Raw genomic sequence first — 16,478 nt, 5'->3', positions numbered from 1 at the left:
CTCCTCATCTGCGGGATATGAGAAGACCATCAGAGCAGATGATTATGCTTACAAAATGTCCCCCTACTGCTCTTCGGACCCAAAAAAAGAGTCATCTTCTTTTAATCGAACCCATTGCTTTTTAATGGTAGGCAATAGAGATAAGAGGGAAGAGGGACATACTTGGGCTCAGCATAGGCATGTGCACATCCATCACCTACCAGCACAGAATGTCCTCATATCTGCCTTCATTCCGAGAGGATGTGATGGCAGGAAGCGCGCTCTCCGCCCACCATTAGTAAGCGGCATCTCCAGCAATCACTTTATTCAAATCGGCCTGGTCCAATCAATGGCATTTATCTGCTCTTTGAAAAAAGCCGATAATGGGATGAGGCAGCGCACAGAGCAAGGGAAGGCGGGGGAGGTGTTAGTGCTCTAAAGTGCCTGGTCTCTTTATGTCCTTTGTTTAAATGGAAATAGAACATGACAGTGTTGACTGCATGATTAGCCTCGTGGGCTAATGTCAGTCAAGTGTCTGCGGGGTCAGGTGATCATGACATTGGGCTGGTGTGAACAGTGGCTATTGTGTACTATGGCAACAGAAGTAGAAACACGATCTGTCATCGAGAATCATACTGCGCCACGAAAAAGGTTCGGGCAGATTTCAGCACAGAACGTGACATCTTATATTTTATAACAGGTTGGGAAGATGAAGGGCGACAAAATGCCACTGAAGGAGGAGATCAGAACACCAGAGAGAAATGCAAAGTCAGTGATAGTTCCATGATCTCGCCATCTGCTTGTCTGAGTTGATTTGTATATTGGGAAAAAAAAGGCCAGCAATCTTTTTCTAATCAGAACACAACCTGGATTTTCAAGGGATTTCATTTCATAAAAGCAGTCTGGATGCTGAGGCAAACGCCCACCAATGACTAAGGCAGTCACTCTGAAACACCTCATGGATGTTTAACGCTTTTGCAGTAGTTATTTAGAGCTAAGCGCAACATGCAAAAACTATGAGGCCACGGCTGTTTTTGTTCTCCATCTCAGTTTACTTTCATAAAAGAAGAACTGCTCTTGAGAATGAAAGTGCCGGCGCCGTGTAACCCTCGCCCACCGTTCCACCCCCGTCCTGTCCCCAACCAGTCTACAAACCTGGTATGACACACACCTCTATGCTTACCTTGGAGTACATGGCCCCGTTAAGGACCTCTCCATTGCGGATCCAAATGATTGAGGCTGCTGGCTTGGCGTTGTCGGCATGGCATGTGAGATTGAGTGGGTCACCAGCCCTGAGGCTCACCACCGGCCCTCCACTGATGACTGGGTCCTCTGGGGGAACTATTGATACAGACACAGAGAAAGAGGGGGTGTTAGCCATATGATAAACAGATGATAATGAATGGATGATATACTATCAGCAAATCAATACAGACTGTGTACTACTATTAGTGAAGTATGTAGACTTCTAATTTAGTTTTTAATCTATATGTAACATAAGTGCACTCTGGTATTAACTTCCTTCATTATTATTGCATTTACATGCATCAGTCTTGTTTGTCTGATATATTGCAATCCCACAACACCGTGGTACTGAAAATATATACTAAACAACATGAGCCAAAACTATTGTATCTACAAATGGCACCTGCAAAGATTTGACTGTGTGAAACCTAACCTCATCATACAGTGCATTCTCATACAATCATTGCACTGACGGTACCAAAAAGAGACCACAGTTTGGTTTATTGTACACAACTTATGTTTCTTTAGAAAATAAAAGCCACATTTACTTGTTCGGGGGAAGTTAATGACTTCACAGTGAGAAGTAGATTCATCCCGTATGTAATGAAAAACCAGTAGTAGAGGCACCAAAAGCTTTGCACAAGTCACAGCATGAATATCTAAATAACAATCAGCTCTGCCATCACTCAAATTTCCCCATTAAACATACAGTACACACATAAATGTCAGCATTAAATGTAATTAAGTCTATGTCTAACCCCCCTCTAGGCTTTGACAAATATGACAGAGAGAAGAAAGCATCACAACAGTGTTATATGTGCCTCTAAATGGCACTGATCAAAGACCTCTTCCTGTTTTACCCATGAGCTGATCTGTTTTTTTTTCCATTTTTTTTTATAACTGAAACTGCGGTGAATTATTGATTGACCTGAGTGCTCATTACAATGCAGATCTGGGGCAAGATGAAATCAAAGGCTGCAGGCAGCTGCCATATTCCCCAGCAAAAGCATCATGATTGGAAGGAAGGTTGTTATGGGTTAGATTTATGCTGTCAGACAGCACTGAGATGAATAAAAATAAAGAAAATTTAATTTGGGGCACTGTTTTGTAGATTTAATGACAATAAGTATAAAAGGGCTGTTTTATGGTACACATAAATGTGAGTGTGGTTCCAGAGAGTTGTGCATACAGAAATCTATGTTTCTCACTCTTCAGTGAAATTACTGACAGTAAATGTTGTAATCCATTTACTTCTGTAATTACTTTTTTTTTTATCATATTTTTTTATTGTTAATGGCAGTCTGCTGTTCCTATGCTGGATTGAGATAGGGTTCTGTGTTCAAGGGCTTCACATGAAATGATGCAGCACATAACACAGTGTCACTGTTTTATTTCACTTTTATTTCAGCCTAATGCTGTATCAGAGCTGTATTAAGTTACGGCTAATGCAAACCAAGCATTCCACACCGATGCAGCCGATTGTTTTTAAAAATTGCGGATCGTAATGGGAAGAGAAGGAGCATTCACAGTGAATTGTTAGATGAAGGGCTGCAGGCGACAGTCTGCACATCTTCACCTCCTTAGCAAGGTAACTAACTGCTATTTCTAGTTTCATGGTGAAATTACATGAAATCAGATTGCAGTTGCACCTATTTGTAACCGACTTCTTTATTAAAACATTAGTTCATACAGTTGCTCTTAAGCTGCATTCCTGTCAAAGTAGTTGCTCAAAGATTATTTGCTGTTGTTTTAAACCACACTTGATGTTGCCACGGTAACCACAGTCAACCAGGAGTGATACTGTATCTAAGGGTTACAACTTTTAAGATGTAGCTTTAGTCAATTGCACGAATGGTCCTTGTATTATTTGTAGCATGATGCAGAGCAAGTGGGGCAGCACACTGGTCGTAAACATCACACTCCTGTTCTGCTTAGTCTTCAAGTGCTGCGGTTGATTAGTGCATGGGGGTGGCATTTCGCTGTTATGACTAGTGCCTTTGCATTACATAAAATAATTGACTAAAAACATGGAAAATATTCGTTGATCCAAATTATCAGACAAAACAAGCATCATTACCACACATTTACAATGAGTAAGGAGTGAATCAGAGCACTGTGGGAACAGTAAAGTCTGGACTCCGACTTGACCAGACTAATAACTCTGACCAACTGGACCAGTAAATCTGCTATTTCAAAGACAATTCCCACTCTCTAGTTCCTGTTGTGTGTTTGAGTTTGAATTGCGGCGTTAATTCGGGCCGGCTCCCTTTCATCTGCTCCTCATTAATATGCGGATGGGTGGGAGAGGTGGAGGAATCTCAGGTCAGCACTAGCAGATCAGACAACACAGTGTGCTGATCTATGCAAGTAAGAAAGAATCTTTGTGAGAATGTGGTCACCTTCTGGTCCTTCATCAGCAATTGGAAACAAGGTCAAGAAGATCACATGAGTTTATTCTTATGCTAAGAATAGAGTTACTGCATGGTGTGCAAATGAGACAGGGAGCATGTGAAAAGCATTATGAGCAGGCAGTCGCGAGACAGCTCTCCCATTTGTCATAAAAGAAAACTAGCAACATGTGAGGCTCGGTGATAGCACTCTGACAGTTGATTGCAAAGATCCAGTGTTATTGGCCGGCTGTCACTGCTCTCTTGCACACATGAATGAAACATTAATTAAATGTCAGGCATATAAGGCAGCCATAAACGTTTTTTTTTTTTTGTGGAGAGGGGAAGATTAGAAAGGAAATTCTGACAGTATGTGAATGATAGGACTCACTCACTGCACATTCAAGTGAAGTGATTTCCCTATTATTGCCTAGAAGTGCTCAAAAACTCTCAGAGAAAGAACGATCCGATGAGTTTTGCTCTCTCTTGAAGGAAATATTCCTCCTTCACACATATTTGAACATATCAGTGTCTATAAATACATGCTACCTGGTCAGAAGGCGACACAACTAATGAATGTGGTTATACCCTTGCTGACTGTCTCAGTAAGTCAGTTTGACCTTTAATAGTCTCAGTTGTCTGCTATTATCCAGCCTTATATTTTCCATTGAGGGATGTCAGAGCATACAGTGCAAGAGGAGTTTATGATTCCATGCATAGTGGAGCTACACAGGAAAGAGGAGGTCACAGGCAGACCAAATAGAGCACTGCTACACTTTCAGGTCATGTCCCCCCGTTGGGCTGCCTGCCAGCTGAACACTGAGGGTGAATCGCGAACAGACAAGGAGAAGAAGGACATGCCTGGCTGCCTCCATCCTGCATCTATACCTCTGTATCTTTCTGTCCTTCATTGTGGAGACAGTTTGTGACAGCCTGGACTGGAATTGTTTTCTGTGTGTAACTAGCACTCAGCTTGTGCTTCCTTGGCATCTTTTTGAGATTGCCACCGCTAGAAGAGCGTGGACTGAATACATGAACGAACACAAATGAACGACAAAGAAAAAATTAATTTAAATCGATATTTAGCTCTTTCTCTTCAGCCGAGATCCTCCATTGAGCCCGCCTTATGATTGCCAGGTCTGACAGTTATACAGAGGCCAAGCCTTGAACTTGAGTCAGCCATCATCATTACTGGACTGTTTGCAAACTCAGCAGTCCCTAATGGTTCTAAATTAGCTCTTTACTGCAGCCATTCGATGGTCTTGGCATAAGTAGTGTGGTCAGTGGTACAGATTGATCACTCCTCTTTAATTACAGGGCTGACTCACTGCAGACCCATGCTCCACTCAGTACATTTTTTTTCTTGGGGATAATAAGGTAATCCCTTTCAATACTTTCACAAATTTGCATTCTCCTGTGCGTTCACAGACATAGACACTGTTGGCATGTGTACGCACAGACGCCGACATTCACACGTATTTCAGGTTTTTTACAGATCAAAGATAACTGATACCAGATCAGTCAGGGGTTTGTGCTGTCTTTTCACGTCTGTATTAATCAAAGATGTAAAGCATGTGGTCTCAACTTAAGACTTTAAAATAGCTGTAAGATACGGCCAGTTCATTACTTTCATCATTTGAAAGAGTTTCTTGGTGTTAGTTTGACCCATGGCTTCATTACATCCTAGTTCGTTACATGGGTTATAAGCTCACAGCAGTCTTTTTTAAAATTTTTATTTCATGTAGAAATCCAATTGGTCTGTTACAACTTAACCTTAATCATTAACCCATCCTGGTCCCTTCGATAGGCAATTCCACTATTTTGTTTTAAGGCTGCTAAAATTGTTATGGAGGTCCATCACCTCAGCCAGTCCAAGATAATTTCTTACTTCTATATGAACAATTCGTTATGTATTTTCTCCAACTCTACCAATGCTAGCCATATCTGACTATAAACCCCGTCTTGGACACATCAAAAAGAAAAAAGACACAGTGATGTCAGAAAGCCTGGACTTCAGTGAGGTCATTTACTTTTACTGTATAATCAAAGATATCCATAAATGAGACCAAGGCATATTGATGTGTAATTAACTCAACAGTACAGGGCAGTAAGTCCGTCACCTCCAAGAGGGGGCTGAATAAACCCTTGAGGTCATAAAGCTGCCTTTGTCCCGTGATACATATGAATTCTCCAAACACCGAACATAAAATTCCCCAAACACCAAACATAAAACTTGAATTTATGTGAGAGGCAGCTGATAGCATGTGCTGAAATTGGAAGAGAAGTCCTCTTCAGTCTGGTAACAACTGGTGTGGCTGCTGGTGAACCTGCAGGCCAAACCAATATTTAGAGGGAACTTCTCCAAAGCAGCCAATGAAATCCTGCGAATACCCCCAGCTTTCCAGGAGCATGAGCAAGGGAGAAAAAGCAATTTGGAGGCGAATGAATCAGAGAGGGCTCCTCACAAGGAGGCTGGATGGTATAGGGGAGGGGAAGGCTGGCAATGTGTGGCCGCTGTAACGCTGTGCTTCAGCAGACGTGTCCTGAACAACAATGAGCTTCCTGACTTGCCTGTCTATTTCAGAAGAATGCGTGCACGGGCCGCCTGTCACCCCGCTGCGACAGCTTGCAGAGTTTGTGATAGATAGATCAGGAAAAAAAGAAGACAAAAGGGAGAGGAGAGGAATACCCAACGCAGGTGGATACACGACATGCGTGGCTCACTGGCCCAAATCACTGGCCCTCTTCAAGTGCTGTCATTGTACATCTGTTTGAAAGCCAGAAAATCCTCAGCGTGTGTGTGCACACACACACACGGGACGAGAGAAAGTGGAGGAGTGAGATATACACAAAATCATTTAACTCTCACAAACAGAATAGCAGATGGGAATCACAAACAGTACGGCAGACTGTACAAAATGTATACACGAAAAAAAATAAAAAAAGAAGAAGCAGAGGATTAATTTGCGGGGAAGTGTGTGCTGCCACATGGTAAGGAATAATAAAGTGGGAGGGTAAATATGGGATAGAAGAACAAGGGAGAGAGAGGAAATGAATGGAACAGAGGACAAACAAGCGAAGACTCAAAGGCTGGCATATACACAAGACAAATCTTTGGTAACATTTTAATAAGTGCAGCATGGAAAGGCTTAGTGATCTTTTGGTAGTCTTGGTGTTATGATCTACCAAATGAATGGTGCCAAATAAAACCGAGGGAAGGGAGGATGAAGATGAGATGAGGAGTGGGGAGATGCCAGAGCTGTCAGAGACGTGCAGCGCCTGCTCCGTCACAGCGCAGCCATGTGCAGCCCCAGAAGCTGCTCTCCACAGATTGGGAGCGTGCTGACATCGCTGCTCACCACCCGGCTGAGTTGTGCTATGTAGCTATGTGTGTATGTGTGTGTGGTGGTGGTGGAGGGTAGGTTGGAAATTTGAAATGCGGGCTCCTAAAGCACAAAATTAAAAAAAAAACAACTGTTATTTCAAGGTTCTGCCGATTATTAGACCATATGGTTTAAGTTTTTTCTTAATGCCAATCATTAGTTTCCAGCAATAATTACAGTTAGCGGAAGCAAACCTATTTACTATGTAGTGTGAATTCAAATCAGCCCAGCACCTGTACACAGTCAGTAGTGTTGTTTTGCACAGCACAGATGTATTCACGTCATTTCTGCTGAAATGCTGAGGAAAAAAAAAAAAAAAGCATCCTACATACAGTCTGTCTTCCATAATCACACACCTGTTCACCGTCTCTCTGATATCATTGATGTAGTTATCATTCCATCTCCTGTTTCAGACAAAATAGCAGAAAAGGCAGTATAATATAAACATTAGTCATCTTTTCTCCCAGAACGACTGCCGTTTTTTGGACACCTTATCCCTCCTTATGCTTCGACTAAGATTCTTGGCTAGACTGAAATTAACTTTTGTAAGGGACAAATTGGTTACTTATACTGGAGGCCTTTTTTTTCCTTATTTACCTTCTCTGTGAACACGTACTTGGACTGCTGCAAAATTTTTATTTAAGTGGCTCAGAATTTGAATGACACATTCATACACACCATTTCAACAGCAGCACTCAGAGGGATATGGATATGGCTGTGATTTCTGTTACCTTAAAATGATGAAATAAAGACAACAAAAACATGTGGATCTACATACACAAAATGCTCATGCATAAAAATCTTAATCCTACTTACTGTGATTAATAATAAGTTAATATAAGAACAAACATCACTCCATAAAGAGGCTAATTGTACGTTTTCTCTACTGCCGAATATGTTTTCTTGCAGGGAGCAGGTGGTGCTGATTGTCGCTTGCCAAGAGCTTCACCCATCATTGTGTTTACAAGACAAGAGGTCACAATACACCTGCTGAGCAGCACTACTTTTTCAGGTCAGACTGGATGCTACAGTGACTCGCTATTGGAAAGTGATGAGACGATCCAGCCAGACCGGGGCCAGCTGATTAGTGTGTTAACTTCAGTAGAAGAAAAGCAGTGACAGAAATAGAAGCAAAACAAGAGTTGACAGTATTGTTGCTTTCTACCGCTGGAAGCAGCTCTTAGCAAGAATGAAGTTTGGTACTGAAGTCAAAGTGCTTCTTCTAGATCGTTAAGTATACAGTTGCTAATTCTAATATCTAATATTATATTATATGTAGCAATAGCAAAACTTACAAGTAGCTCCTTTTAAACAGCAGACTGACTAAACTGTAACACAACTCTACAGAAGCTATTCTGACTCAACGTACAAGCAATTTATTTCAAGTTAGTTCTTTTAATAAGCTTTTCTTTAGAAGAAACAACTACCAAACATCTCTTATTACAGACCTGCCATTGGAAAGCAGCTCCCACTCCCTGTGAACAGTATTACTGACTGAAGTAGCAGTGCACAGCCTGGTATCACCAAGTGGCGTATGAATTCACACTGTAATTTCTTCACTAACTAACCCCTAACCCGGACACACGGGACTAATCAACATCTAATGACGTGAAAATCTCAAAATGCGAAATCTCCTTAAAAGTGGAATGCTATTTATACGCCTTTCCATGATATCACGTAGACAGTAAATCAGCAGAGCCAGCACCACGGACAAACTACACATTAATGGACTGTGTGGAACATTTTCTATGTCTTGTTTTTGGCATGAAAACTTCTAATTCCTCGGTAGCTTTTTCTCACCCTGCCCTCAGAGTTCACCTTCATTACTAAAAGGATGGCAGCATGATCCTTGAGAAATAATGAATTCAGACTTATCCACAGAAATGGCTGATTCAGCTTTGGCAATTGGAAACAACAATAACAAAAGATACCCTTGAGCTTTTGTCAACATGAATACTGTTGTTGAAGCGCGGGTCCAAAACATTAACAAAGCAGGAAAGGAAAACAAATATCTTGCACACAATGGTTCATTCAAATGGCATGCCATCAAAAATGTTTGTCAGACAACTAGCATCACGCGCAGTCATTTTAAAAGAACTTGTGGAGGGTCTGGAAAAGTTTCACTCTCTTCAACAGCTGTATGCACATTTTAATCATGTAAGAAATAAGATATTAGTTCAAATGTAAAGCTAACAAATTACTGAGACTATGATCTCACTCCAGCAGTAACTATATGAAGGGAAAAAAGAGAGGAGCTATTATTACACGTTCACGCAACACCACACACATCTAACTGCAAAGTGTTCTCAGTCTTTGCAACACTTTCTGTGGGTGTGCCTTTTTCATTTTAACAGTATAACTATTGTAATAATTAACAGTGATAGTTCATGAGTACTTTTGGTTTGGTCATAACATTTTGATAATGACTTGTTGTGTAATGCGTTTTGCGACTGCACCTGTGACCTTAGATTCAAAACCTTTTTAAAAAATATTTGAGTGTACCCAAAAGGTTTACAGAACCTGACAGAAATGTGTTTTCAGTAAAGGGAAATATTTTCTCCTAATGAAGTGTCAGGCTTTGTTACATTTCTTTATTTGCTTCAAGTAAGGACAATCTCTAAAGCATTCTTGATCTCAACAGCATGGATTGCAGCATGAACCTTATGACACTGCACTGGGCAGCGCTGGAACAGAGAAGTAAATAATTATGAAAACGTGTGTCAAAAACATATTTAAAACCAAACCAAACTGAAGCCTTTGCTACAATTTGAAAGGCAACATTTTGCCTCGTCCTTTGCAGTCTCAAATTTAGGAAAAACAAATAATTTCTATGTTTTGAGTCTCAAAAGAAACTGACAAAGGTTAAAAGGTCAAATCAGTCAGTTTATGTGAAGAAACCCACATTTTTTTTTACTGAAAGAAAAGCAGCAGTTCAACTGTAATTAATGAAATGAGAATGAACACAATAGAGAGAGGCCATATTGGCCACTTTGTTATCTTTGGAGTTTATCTTCGGTGCATACCTGATACATCTTCAATTAACAGATATTACATAGATGTACAAACCCACTCTGTATTACTTTAAAAATGAATTGTATGTCCTTTTAGCACAGTACTTCAAATTATGAAAATGTAGTTCTCAACTACAGTCAGTTCTCTGACTAGGAATGATTCAGTTAGGTGTAGAGAAAGAAGAGAAAGAGTAAGAGAGTGCAACCAAAAATACCCAAGACACAGACTGATCTATTAAAGTTACAGCAAGGAGTCAATAGGTAGCACCACATTTCATCATACTATGACACATTTTCCTTTGTAGAAAAGATTAACATGTTTCGGGTTAACAAAAGAAAAAAAAAAACAACAAAAAGAAAAAATACATAACACCTTACACAAGTTTTCCAGCTAAAGACCTTAATCAAACAACGGTGATCTCCCCTCCCTTTGTTCTAGTGGTCCCCAACCTAAGGTAGAAAGATTAGAGCAAAGGTCTGGAGCAGTGCCAACTTGCTGCAAGGGATATAATTAGCCTCAGGGGTCTTTTTTGGACCTGAAACCCTCTATTCTCTTCCTTCATGACTAATTCACAAGACCTTGATTCTCCTTTGGCATCTGAGGGTACGCCTGCAAGCCATGCAAACGCTCGAATGGGTTAAGTTGACTGTCAGTTTTCTTCGCAGAGCTTTTTGATGAGGGAACTTCATTACTGCTGATAAATGTTGATGTGGTCATTGTTTTTCTCTTTTAATTGTATCGCTCTTGAACTTGGAATGTTGGCTGAAAAGTAAATGATGGGTTTCCGACTTATTAAATATTTTCCAGTAAATTGGCTGTTTAGTTAAATACACTGCTGCCACATTTTTTGAATCACGTGAACTGTTTGTCTTTCAAGGACAAACTCTGCATTTGGAAGAAAAGCAGAAAACAAACATGCAATTTTTATTCTTTGGCAGTGATGAAGGTTTTTCTCTTTGTGTTAGGAAATATTTGTGTTATGTTATTTCTGAGCCTATCAAAGTCAAGAGAAGTTCCTCTGATATGGCACATGGAGGAGTTTGGGCTGATATTGAGTTATGAAAGATGGAGGGGAGAGTTTTAGATTTATTCTGCTGTCAGCTCAGGGAAGGGAGGCTACGTGTGTGTGCACTGGTGAGTACGGGTGTGTGTGTAAGCATATTGTGTTTATGCCTATGCATTTTTGTGTGTGTGCGCATAGGTGTGTGGGGCCATAGCTGTCTTCCAAGTCGATAGACACACTCTGTCACCACTGGCAAGTAATTGACAGCTTGGAGTTTGCAGTGACACAGGCCTTGCATATATTTCCTCCATTACCTTGTGCGTATGTCAGCCTGGAGTTCTCCCTGGCAGCGCGTTCAGGAGTAGGCGACGTAGCTCGGCAGGGGATTAAACAAACACCTTCCATTCAGGCTTATTGGGAAGGATGATAAACTCTCTCACACTCACTCAGCCAAATAGGTAATAAAGGTTCCCCCCTCCTCATCACTGATTACTTATTAAAGCCAGTAGGGCCAACTACTGCACTTCCTGTTGTACATTGCTTGCTGTCCAAAGTCAAGCATTTCCAAATAGTTTGTTTCTTTGTTTTTAATTACTTGGAGTTCTCAGTGGAGGGTTTGCCAAATCAGGAAAGCAGAGTGTCATGGGGATTAAAAGAAAAAATTAGAATTATTTGTATCCACTGTGTATGGTAGCTACGTGGAAATGTTTTCAAATGAAATGGCAGTTTCAGACCTCCCACGGATACTAAGGAGCAAAAGAAACTAGCATTAAATATGATATTTTAGTGATAATCAGTAGGCAATTTGAGGAAGAATGAGCAGATATGACATCCGCTTTATTAGCAGGATGACCAAAATGCATCTCCATTGTTAACCCGCCCCCCACATCTCTGTCACCTCGTAGCAAAGAGGATACAGGGGCAGAGGTGGTTTAGTTGAATATGAAAGTCTAGTCTGTCTGACTCATTGATTGTTTATCTGACTGAGGTTTGTGCAAGTTAGAATCCATGGCCCCCGACCACGGCTCTGAAACATCAGTAGCCTAACTGTGCTGTGTAATGATAAATCCATGGCGCTGTCCGTGGTGCTGAAGCAGAAGACGTATTTGCAATTATGCCTTTTTCTCTCAGTCCCCCCCCTTTAGTCAATTTCGTCTTGGATCTATAATATTCTCTAAACTATATACTTTTAATATCCAGTTCTATACCACATTGTAGACTGTAGAGTCAGTTGTAGTGTCACCTTCTTGATCAAAGTGACAAGTAGCAACGTGTAGACCAAGGCTAGAGCTAGACCTATATAATAATCCTGCAGTCCTAATATAAAGCAAACTTACAGAAGTGTGAGGTTTCATGTCTCTTTTACTCTCTCTTGTGCAGAGGAGCACAACAACAGACGTGGGAGGAGAAAGCATGGCAGCACTCGTTCAAATAAAACAAATCTTTTTTCATAATACTGTGATTATTGGACAAAATAACGTAACAATCATTACACAGTTTAGTAAATGCCCCTAATGATTAGTTAAAAACATCTGAAAAATTTTCTGAAAAAAGGCATAGGGAGGCCCTCCTCCCCCTTCCCTCTCTCCTATGGCTTGGTGGTGTGGAAGCATGGGGGTCCTCCCATCAGGCCACCCCCTCTCCCCATTAAAAAATAACCAATCATCTCCTGGTGATGATAATATTGAACTCTAAAGCAAACTTGAGTGGATACAGCTGAATTGATCAAATCCATAGACAAAGACATTGCTGAAGTGTTTGCCAGTTGTCAGTGAGTCTTTTTTCCCTCCTGTCCTTGACGCTGTGATTAAACTCGAAGGTTCTTGGTAAAGCTTGATGTCAGAGCAGCTAAACACTCAAAGATCTGATCAAGTATTGACAGAAGGACAGGAGCAGAAGGTGGGAAAGTGCAGTTGCAACAGACATTTTTAGTTCTCTGTAGAAGTATCCATAATTATTCACTCATATCCATTTGCAGGGGAGCTTGGCAGCCAGAGAAATGTTATGCCGCAATTTGTCTTCCCCTCTCTCTTTTTCTCCTGCTGCCTTCTCCCCAACAAATCGTTAGTTTCACTTTTCATTAGGCTGGATCAATAAGGCAGATCAGTCGCTCGTGGCAAGGATACTGCGTGGCAGACACCCCTCTCTCTCCCTCACAACTCTTTTTTCTCCTCATTCCTTCTCCCTTGTTCTCTTTCGCTTTGTCATTGACTCCAGCTATCTTTTCCAGCAATCCTCCAGTGGGGGAGGTTGTGAGAGGCAGCGGGAGACAGGAAGCAGCAGGAAACTTGAAGGGCCCAAGAAAGAGATGTGATTGCACTCGTGTTAGCCAATAAAGCAAGATTGGCAATGCTGAATGATAACCCAATAAAGTTTAATTAAGACCCTGTAACCTCTCAAGCTTACAGTAATAATGAAAATGGAGGCCGCACACAGAGGAAGGAAATTAAAATGGAAATGTAAGGGTCTGTAAAAGTTTTGTCATATTGACACTGGATGCCAAATGGGAAACGTTAGCATTGATTTAATTCATTTCTGATGGTTTTAATATAAAATACATCAAAAGGGCTCAAGATTTGCTCTGGATAATTGTCCTGTTCTCCTATAGAACACCTGGACGTGGATCTCAGTATGGTAGTTAACACTGCTTATGCTGCAATTGTTCAAATGAAAGATCAGATATCACAAACATATTTAAGAGAGTAATAACGACACATTCTGTGATGGTGAGCTGACTTTGCTATTGTGCCCCTTAAATCCTCAGAAGCACCTGCAATGTAGCATGAACTACTGAAGAGCTAAAGCTTTTTTCATGAGTTGCTTTGAACCTCGATATTTAGAGGCGGTTGGTGCCAGTACAGTGGTGTTCTTTGGAGTCTGTGTGTGTTTAATTTGGACTCACCCAGCACAGTGAGACGGGCAGGACGGGACCTCATGGCAGCCTGGACAGCCTGGCACTCAAACACGGCGTCATCCATCAGCTCGACACGCTGGATTCGCAAATGATGCTCTCCTGAACCGTGGTCGCCAATCACTGTGTAACGAGGATAGCCTGCGGCGCAAACACATTTGTTCTTTTTAGTCACCTCCAAAATCAAAATGCTGCACATTTAGCCAACAGCCAGAAGGTAAAATTGTCATTTTAAAGCTTTGTACACTTATAGCAACAACAAAGGCTTACAAAAAGACACAAGCGTGTTATCATATGGCCTCCTGTACACTGCATAGAGGAGGCTCCATGATAACATGTTTACTAGCATGTAGTCAACTGTAATTGGCAAACTTGTATAAGCTGGTAAATAGCACGTGTCCATGTTTCAGTCCACAGTATTGCCATGAGCATGTTAATTTTAATTGAGCTGCAAAAAAGATAAATCAAATAGCAGGTTGGTGAATGATTTTATAGGTGAATGCATTTTTTGATTCATTTGTTAATTTAGTAACAATGCATTTTCATGCATGTTTTTATAGCACTCCTGGCAACATTAATGAGCTGCGGCAGAGGTTGCTGCATTCTGGAAAATGATGTTTTACTGCAACCGTAAACAGGAACAGCTCGAGTTTGAGTTGTTTCAGCATTGCTCAGTGAAATGATTTATAGTCTAATAATGCAAGAAAGCAGAGCGATATCCAAGGGACCTGGGCATTTTACACAAGTCAAGCGAGATGGTTTTAAAGATATCCCCTTAACTATTATCGAGATATGCATTGCGAGTGTGCTATGGAGTGCATCCCTCCATGGGGGCAAATAAGCAGGAAGAAGAATGTGTTTGACTGGGAAGCTTTATGGGGTATTTCTCATGCTTTTGGAATTGCTCGTCTCTGATGATCCTTTTTCTCTCACTCCATCTTTGTAATTATTGTGGATACAGCATGTGGAATGAAATGAGAATATCTGCTCATAAAAAGTGCACTCCAAAAAAATGGAAAGAATTTCCTGAGAAGAATAGCCTTTTCCTTCAGTGGTCCTTAAGTAACTGATCAATGATGAAACTGGTGGATGGGCTTGGTGAGTTTTACACCAGATCAAGGCCAGACTTTTAAGAAAGCTTCACTCCAACTTTGTGCTTTGTGAAATAAAACTTCATACATTAGACTCACACTTGTCACATCCTATCCAAAAAAAGTCTATCAGTTACCATCCAACTGTTGGATCAATGCCAACAAATGTTGGAGTGTAAAATATTGATTTCTCAGTAACTGCTAGCCAATGACTCATGTTCACTTCAGAGATCCCCAAACACTTCAGTCTTTCACTGTAAAGGTTTTACTGGCTGGTTATACGTTTTAGCACCCAAAAAAGGAACATAACAGACTGGGCAGCCGTATAACAGCTTTCAAGTCCTTCAATTTGTCTACTGCAAAAACCCATCGTATCCTCAAAGTCCAATTACAGACTGTTGCTTCATTGAATCCAGTTGCCTTTAATAGAGCATGAAGTGGGCTCATTTTATGCTGGTGGGGTGAGTTACAGCCGATTAAGCCACTCTCTGCATTTCATCCTCCTACGTGTAGCCTTTAATCTTAAGGGTCTAAACAGTGGGAGGGTGAAGGACAAAAGAAGGCCTAAACGTAAATAGAAGAAAAAATGAGGCTGGCTAAATAACTGGCGAGCTAACTAAAAATTAAACAAAGATGGAGGCTGCGCTGTTGGATGTTTTTTGGGGAAACTAATTACACAGGTGATAAAATGAATATAAAAAAACTTTGAATTTGCTTGCTGTAATGTGTCTTACACTGAGCTACAGCCAGTCTCCCATAACACAGCTTGTAAATGTAACAGGCTTAATAGAAACCTGATCAAAACTAAAAGCTTCAAATAGCAATACTAATAACGGCTGACTGGAGAGGAAATTTCTGTGTTTTCATGCTCAGAATAGAGCTTAAAATAGAAGACGCACCATTATGCGCACAAGGTCAACCAGAGAACCATTTTGCTTCAATTTTATGTTCATTGATGAGATTCAAAGCAATAATGCCATCGCGGATCACAAGGGTAATGATCATTGCACATTCTGAGTGATGTGACCTTGATTTGACTCTAGCCCACCTACCAATGCCGTCAAACACCCGTCCCAGAAGTAGAATTTACTTCATATGCACTTGTTGTTTTGCTGTCTTAATTGTCACGAGGTATAAACCATGTAAATTTCTGTCATACAAACAGTGGCCAATTAGCTCATCTGTGCCTCTGGCAACCTAAGAATAATTTTGCCGTGTGAGGATAAGGCTCTGTTCCAGTTTCATATCTGTGCGTTTGCTGGATCCACAAGGATCAAAGTCATTTGTGGTGAATATTAAATGATAAGAATGTTATTATCTCATTTTTAAAGAACACAAACATACTGTAATATGTTTTTGCCACCTTATTAGCACCTTGATTATGCGTTTTGTCAATATGACGGAAATTACACTGGCACACACGAAGACTGATCACCTCCCCACATGTGATGTGTACCTATAAAGAGC

At 40.8% G+C, this 16,478-nt stretch overlaps 1 protein-coding gene across 8 annotated transcripts in view; it reads right to left on the bottom strand.

Moving 5' to 3' along the window:
* kirrel3b (kirre like nephrin family adhesion molecule 3b) overlaps nt 1-16,478 on the bottom strand; it is a 155,721-nt gene that overhangs the window by 39,892 nt on the left and 99,351 nt on the right. For all 8 annotated transcript variants that reach the window (XM_087175113.1, XM_023410224.2, XM_087175114.1 and 5 more), the window contains 2 exons: nt 13,912-14,061; nt 1,163-1,320 (listed from right to left, as the gene is read on the bottom strand). In XM_087175113.1, the coding sequence (XP_087031239.1) occupies nt 1,163-1,320; nt 13,912-14,061 (308 nt within the window). The remainder of the gene's footprint in view (nt 1-1,162; nt 1,321-13,911; nt 14,062-16,478) is intronic.

The sequence above is a fragment of the Seriola lalandi genome, unplaced genomic scaffold (assembly GCF_002814215.2).
Source record: "Seriola lalandi dorsalis isolate HSWRI2012SDOR001 ecotype SW California unplaced genomic scaffold, Sedor1 jcf7180002054417, whole genome shotgun sequence".
In the NCBI taxonomy this organism is placed as follows: domain Eukaryota; kingdom Metazoa; phylum Chordata; class Actinopteri; order Carangiformes; family Carangidae; genus Seriola; species Seriola lalandi.
This window is presented reverse-complemented; position numbering and strand designations above follow the sequence as displayed.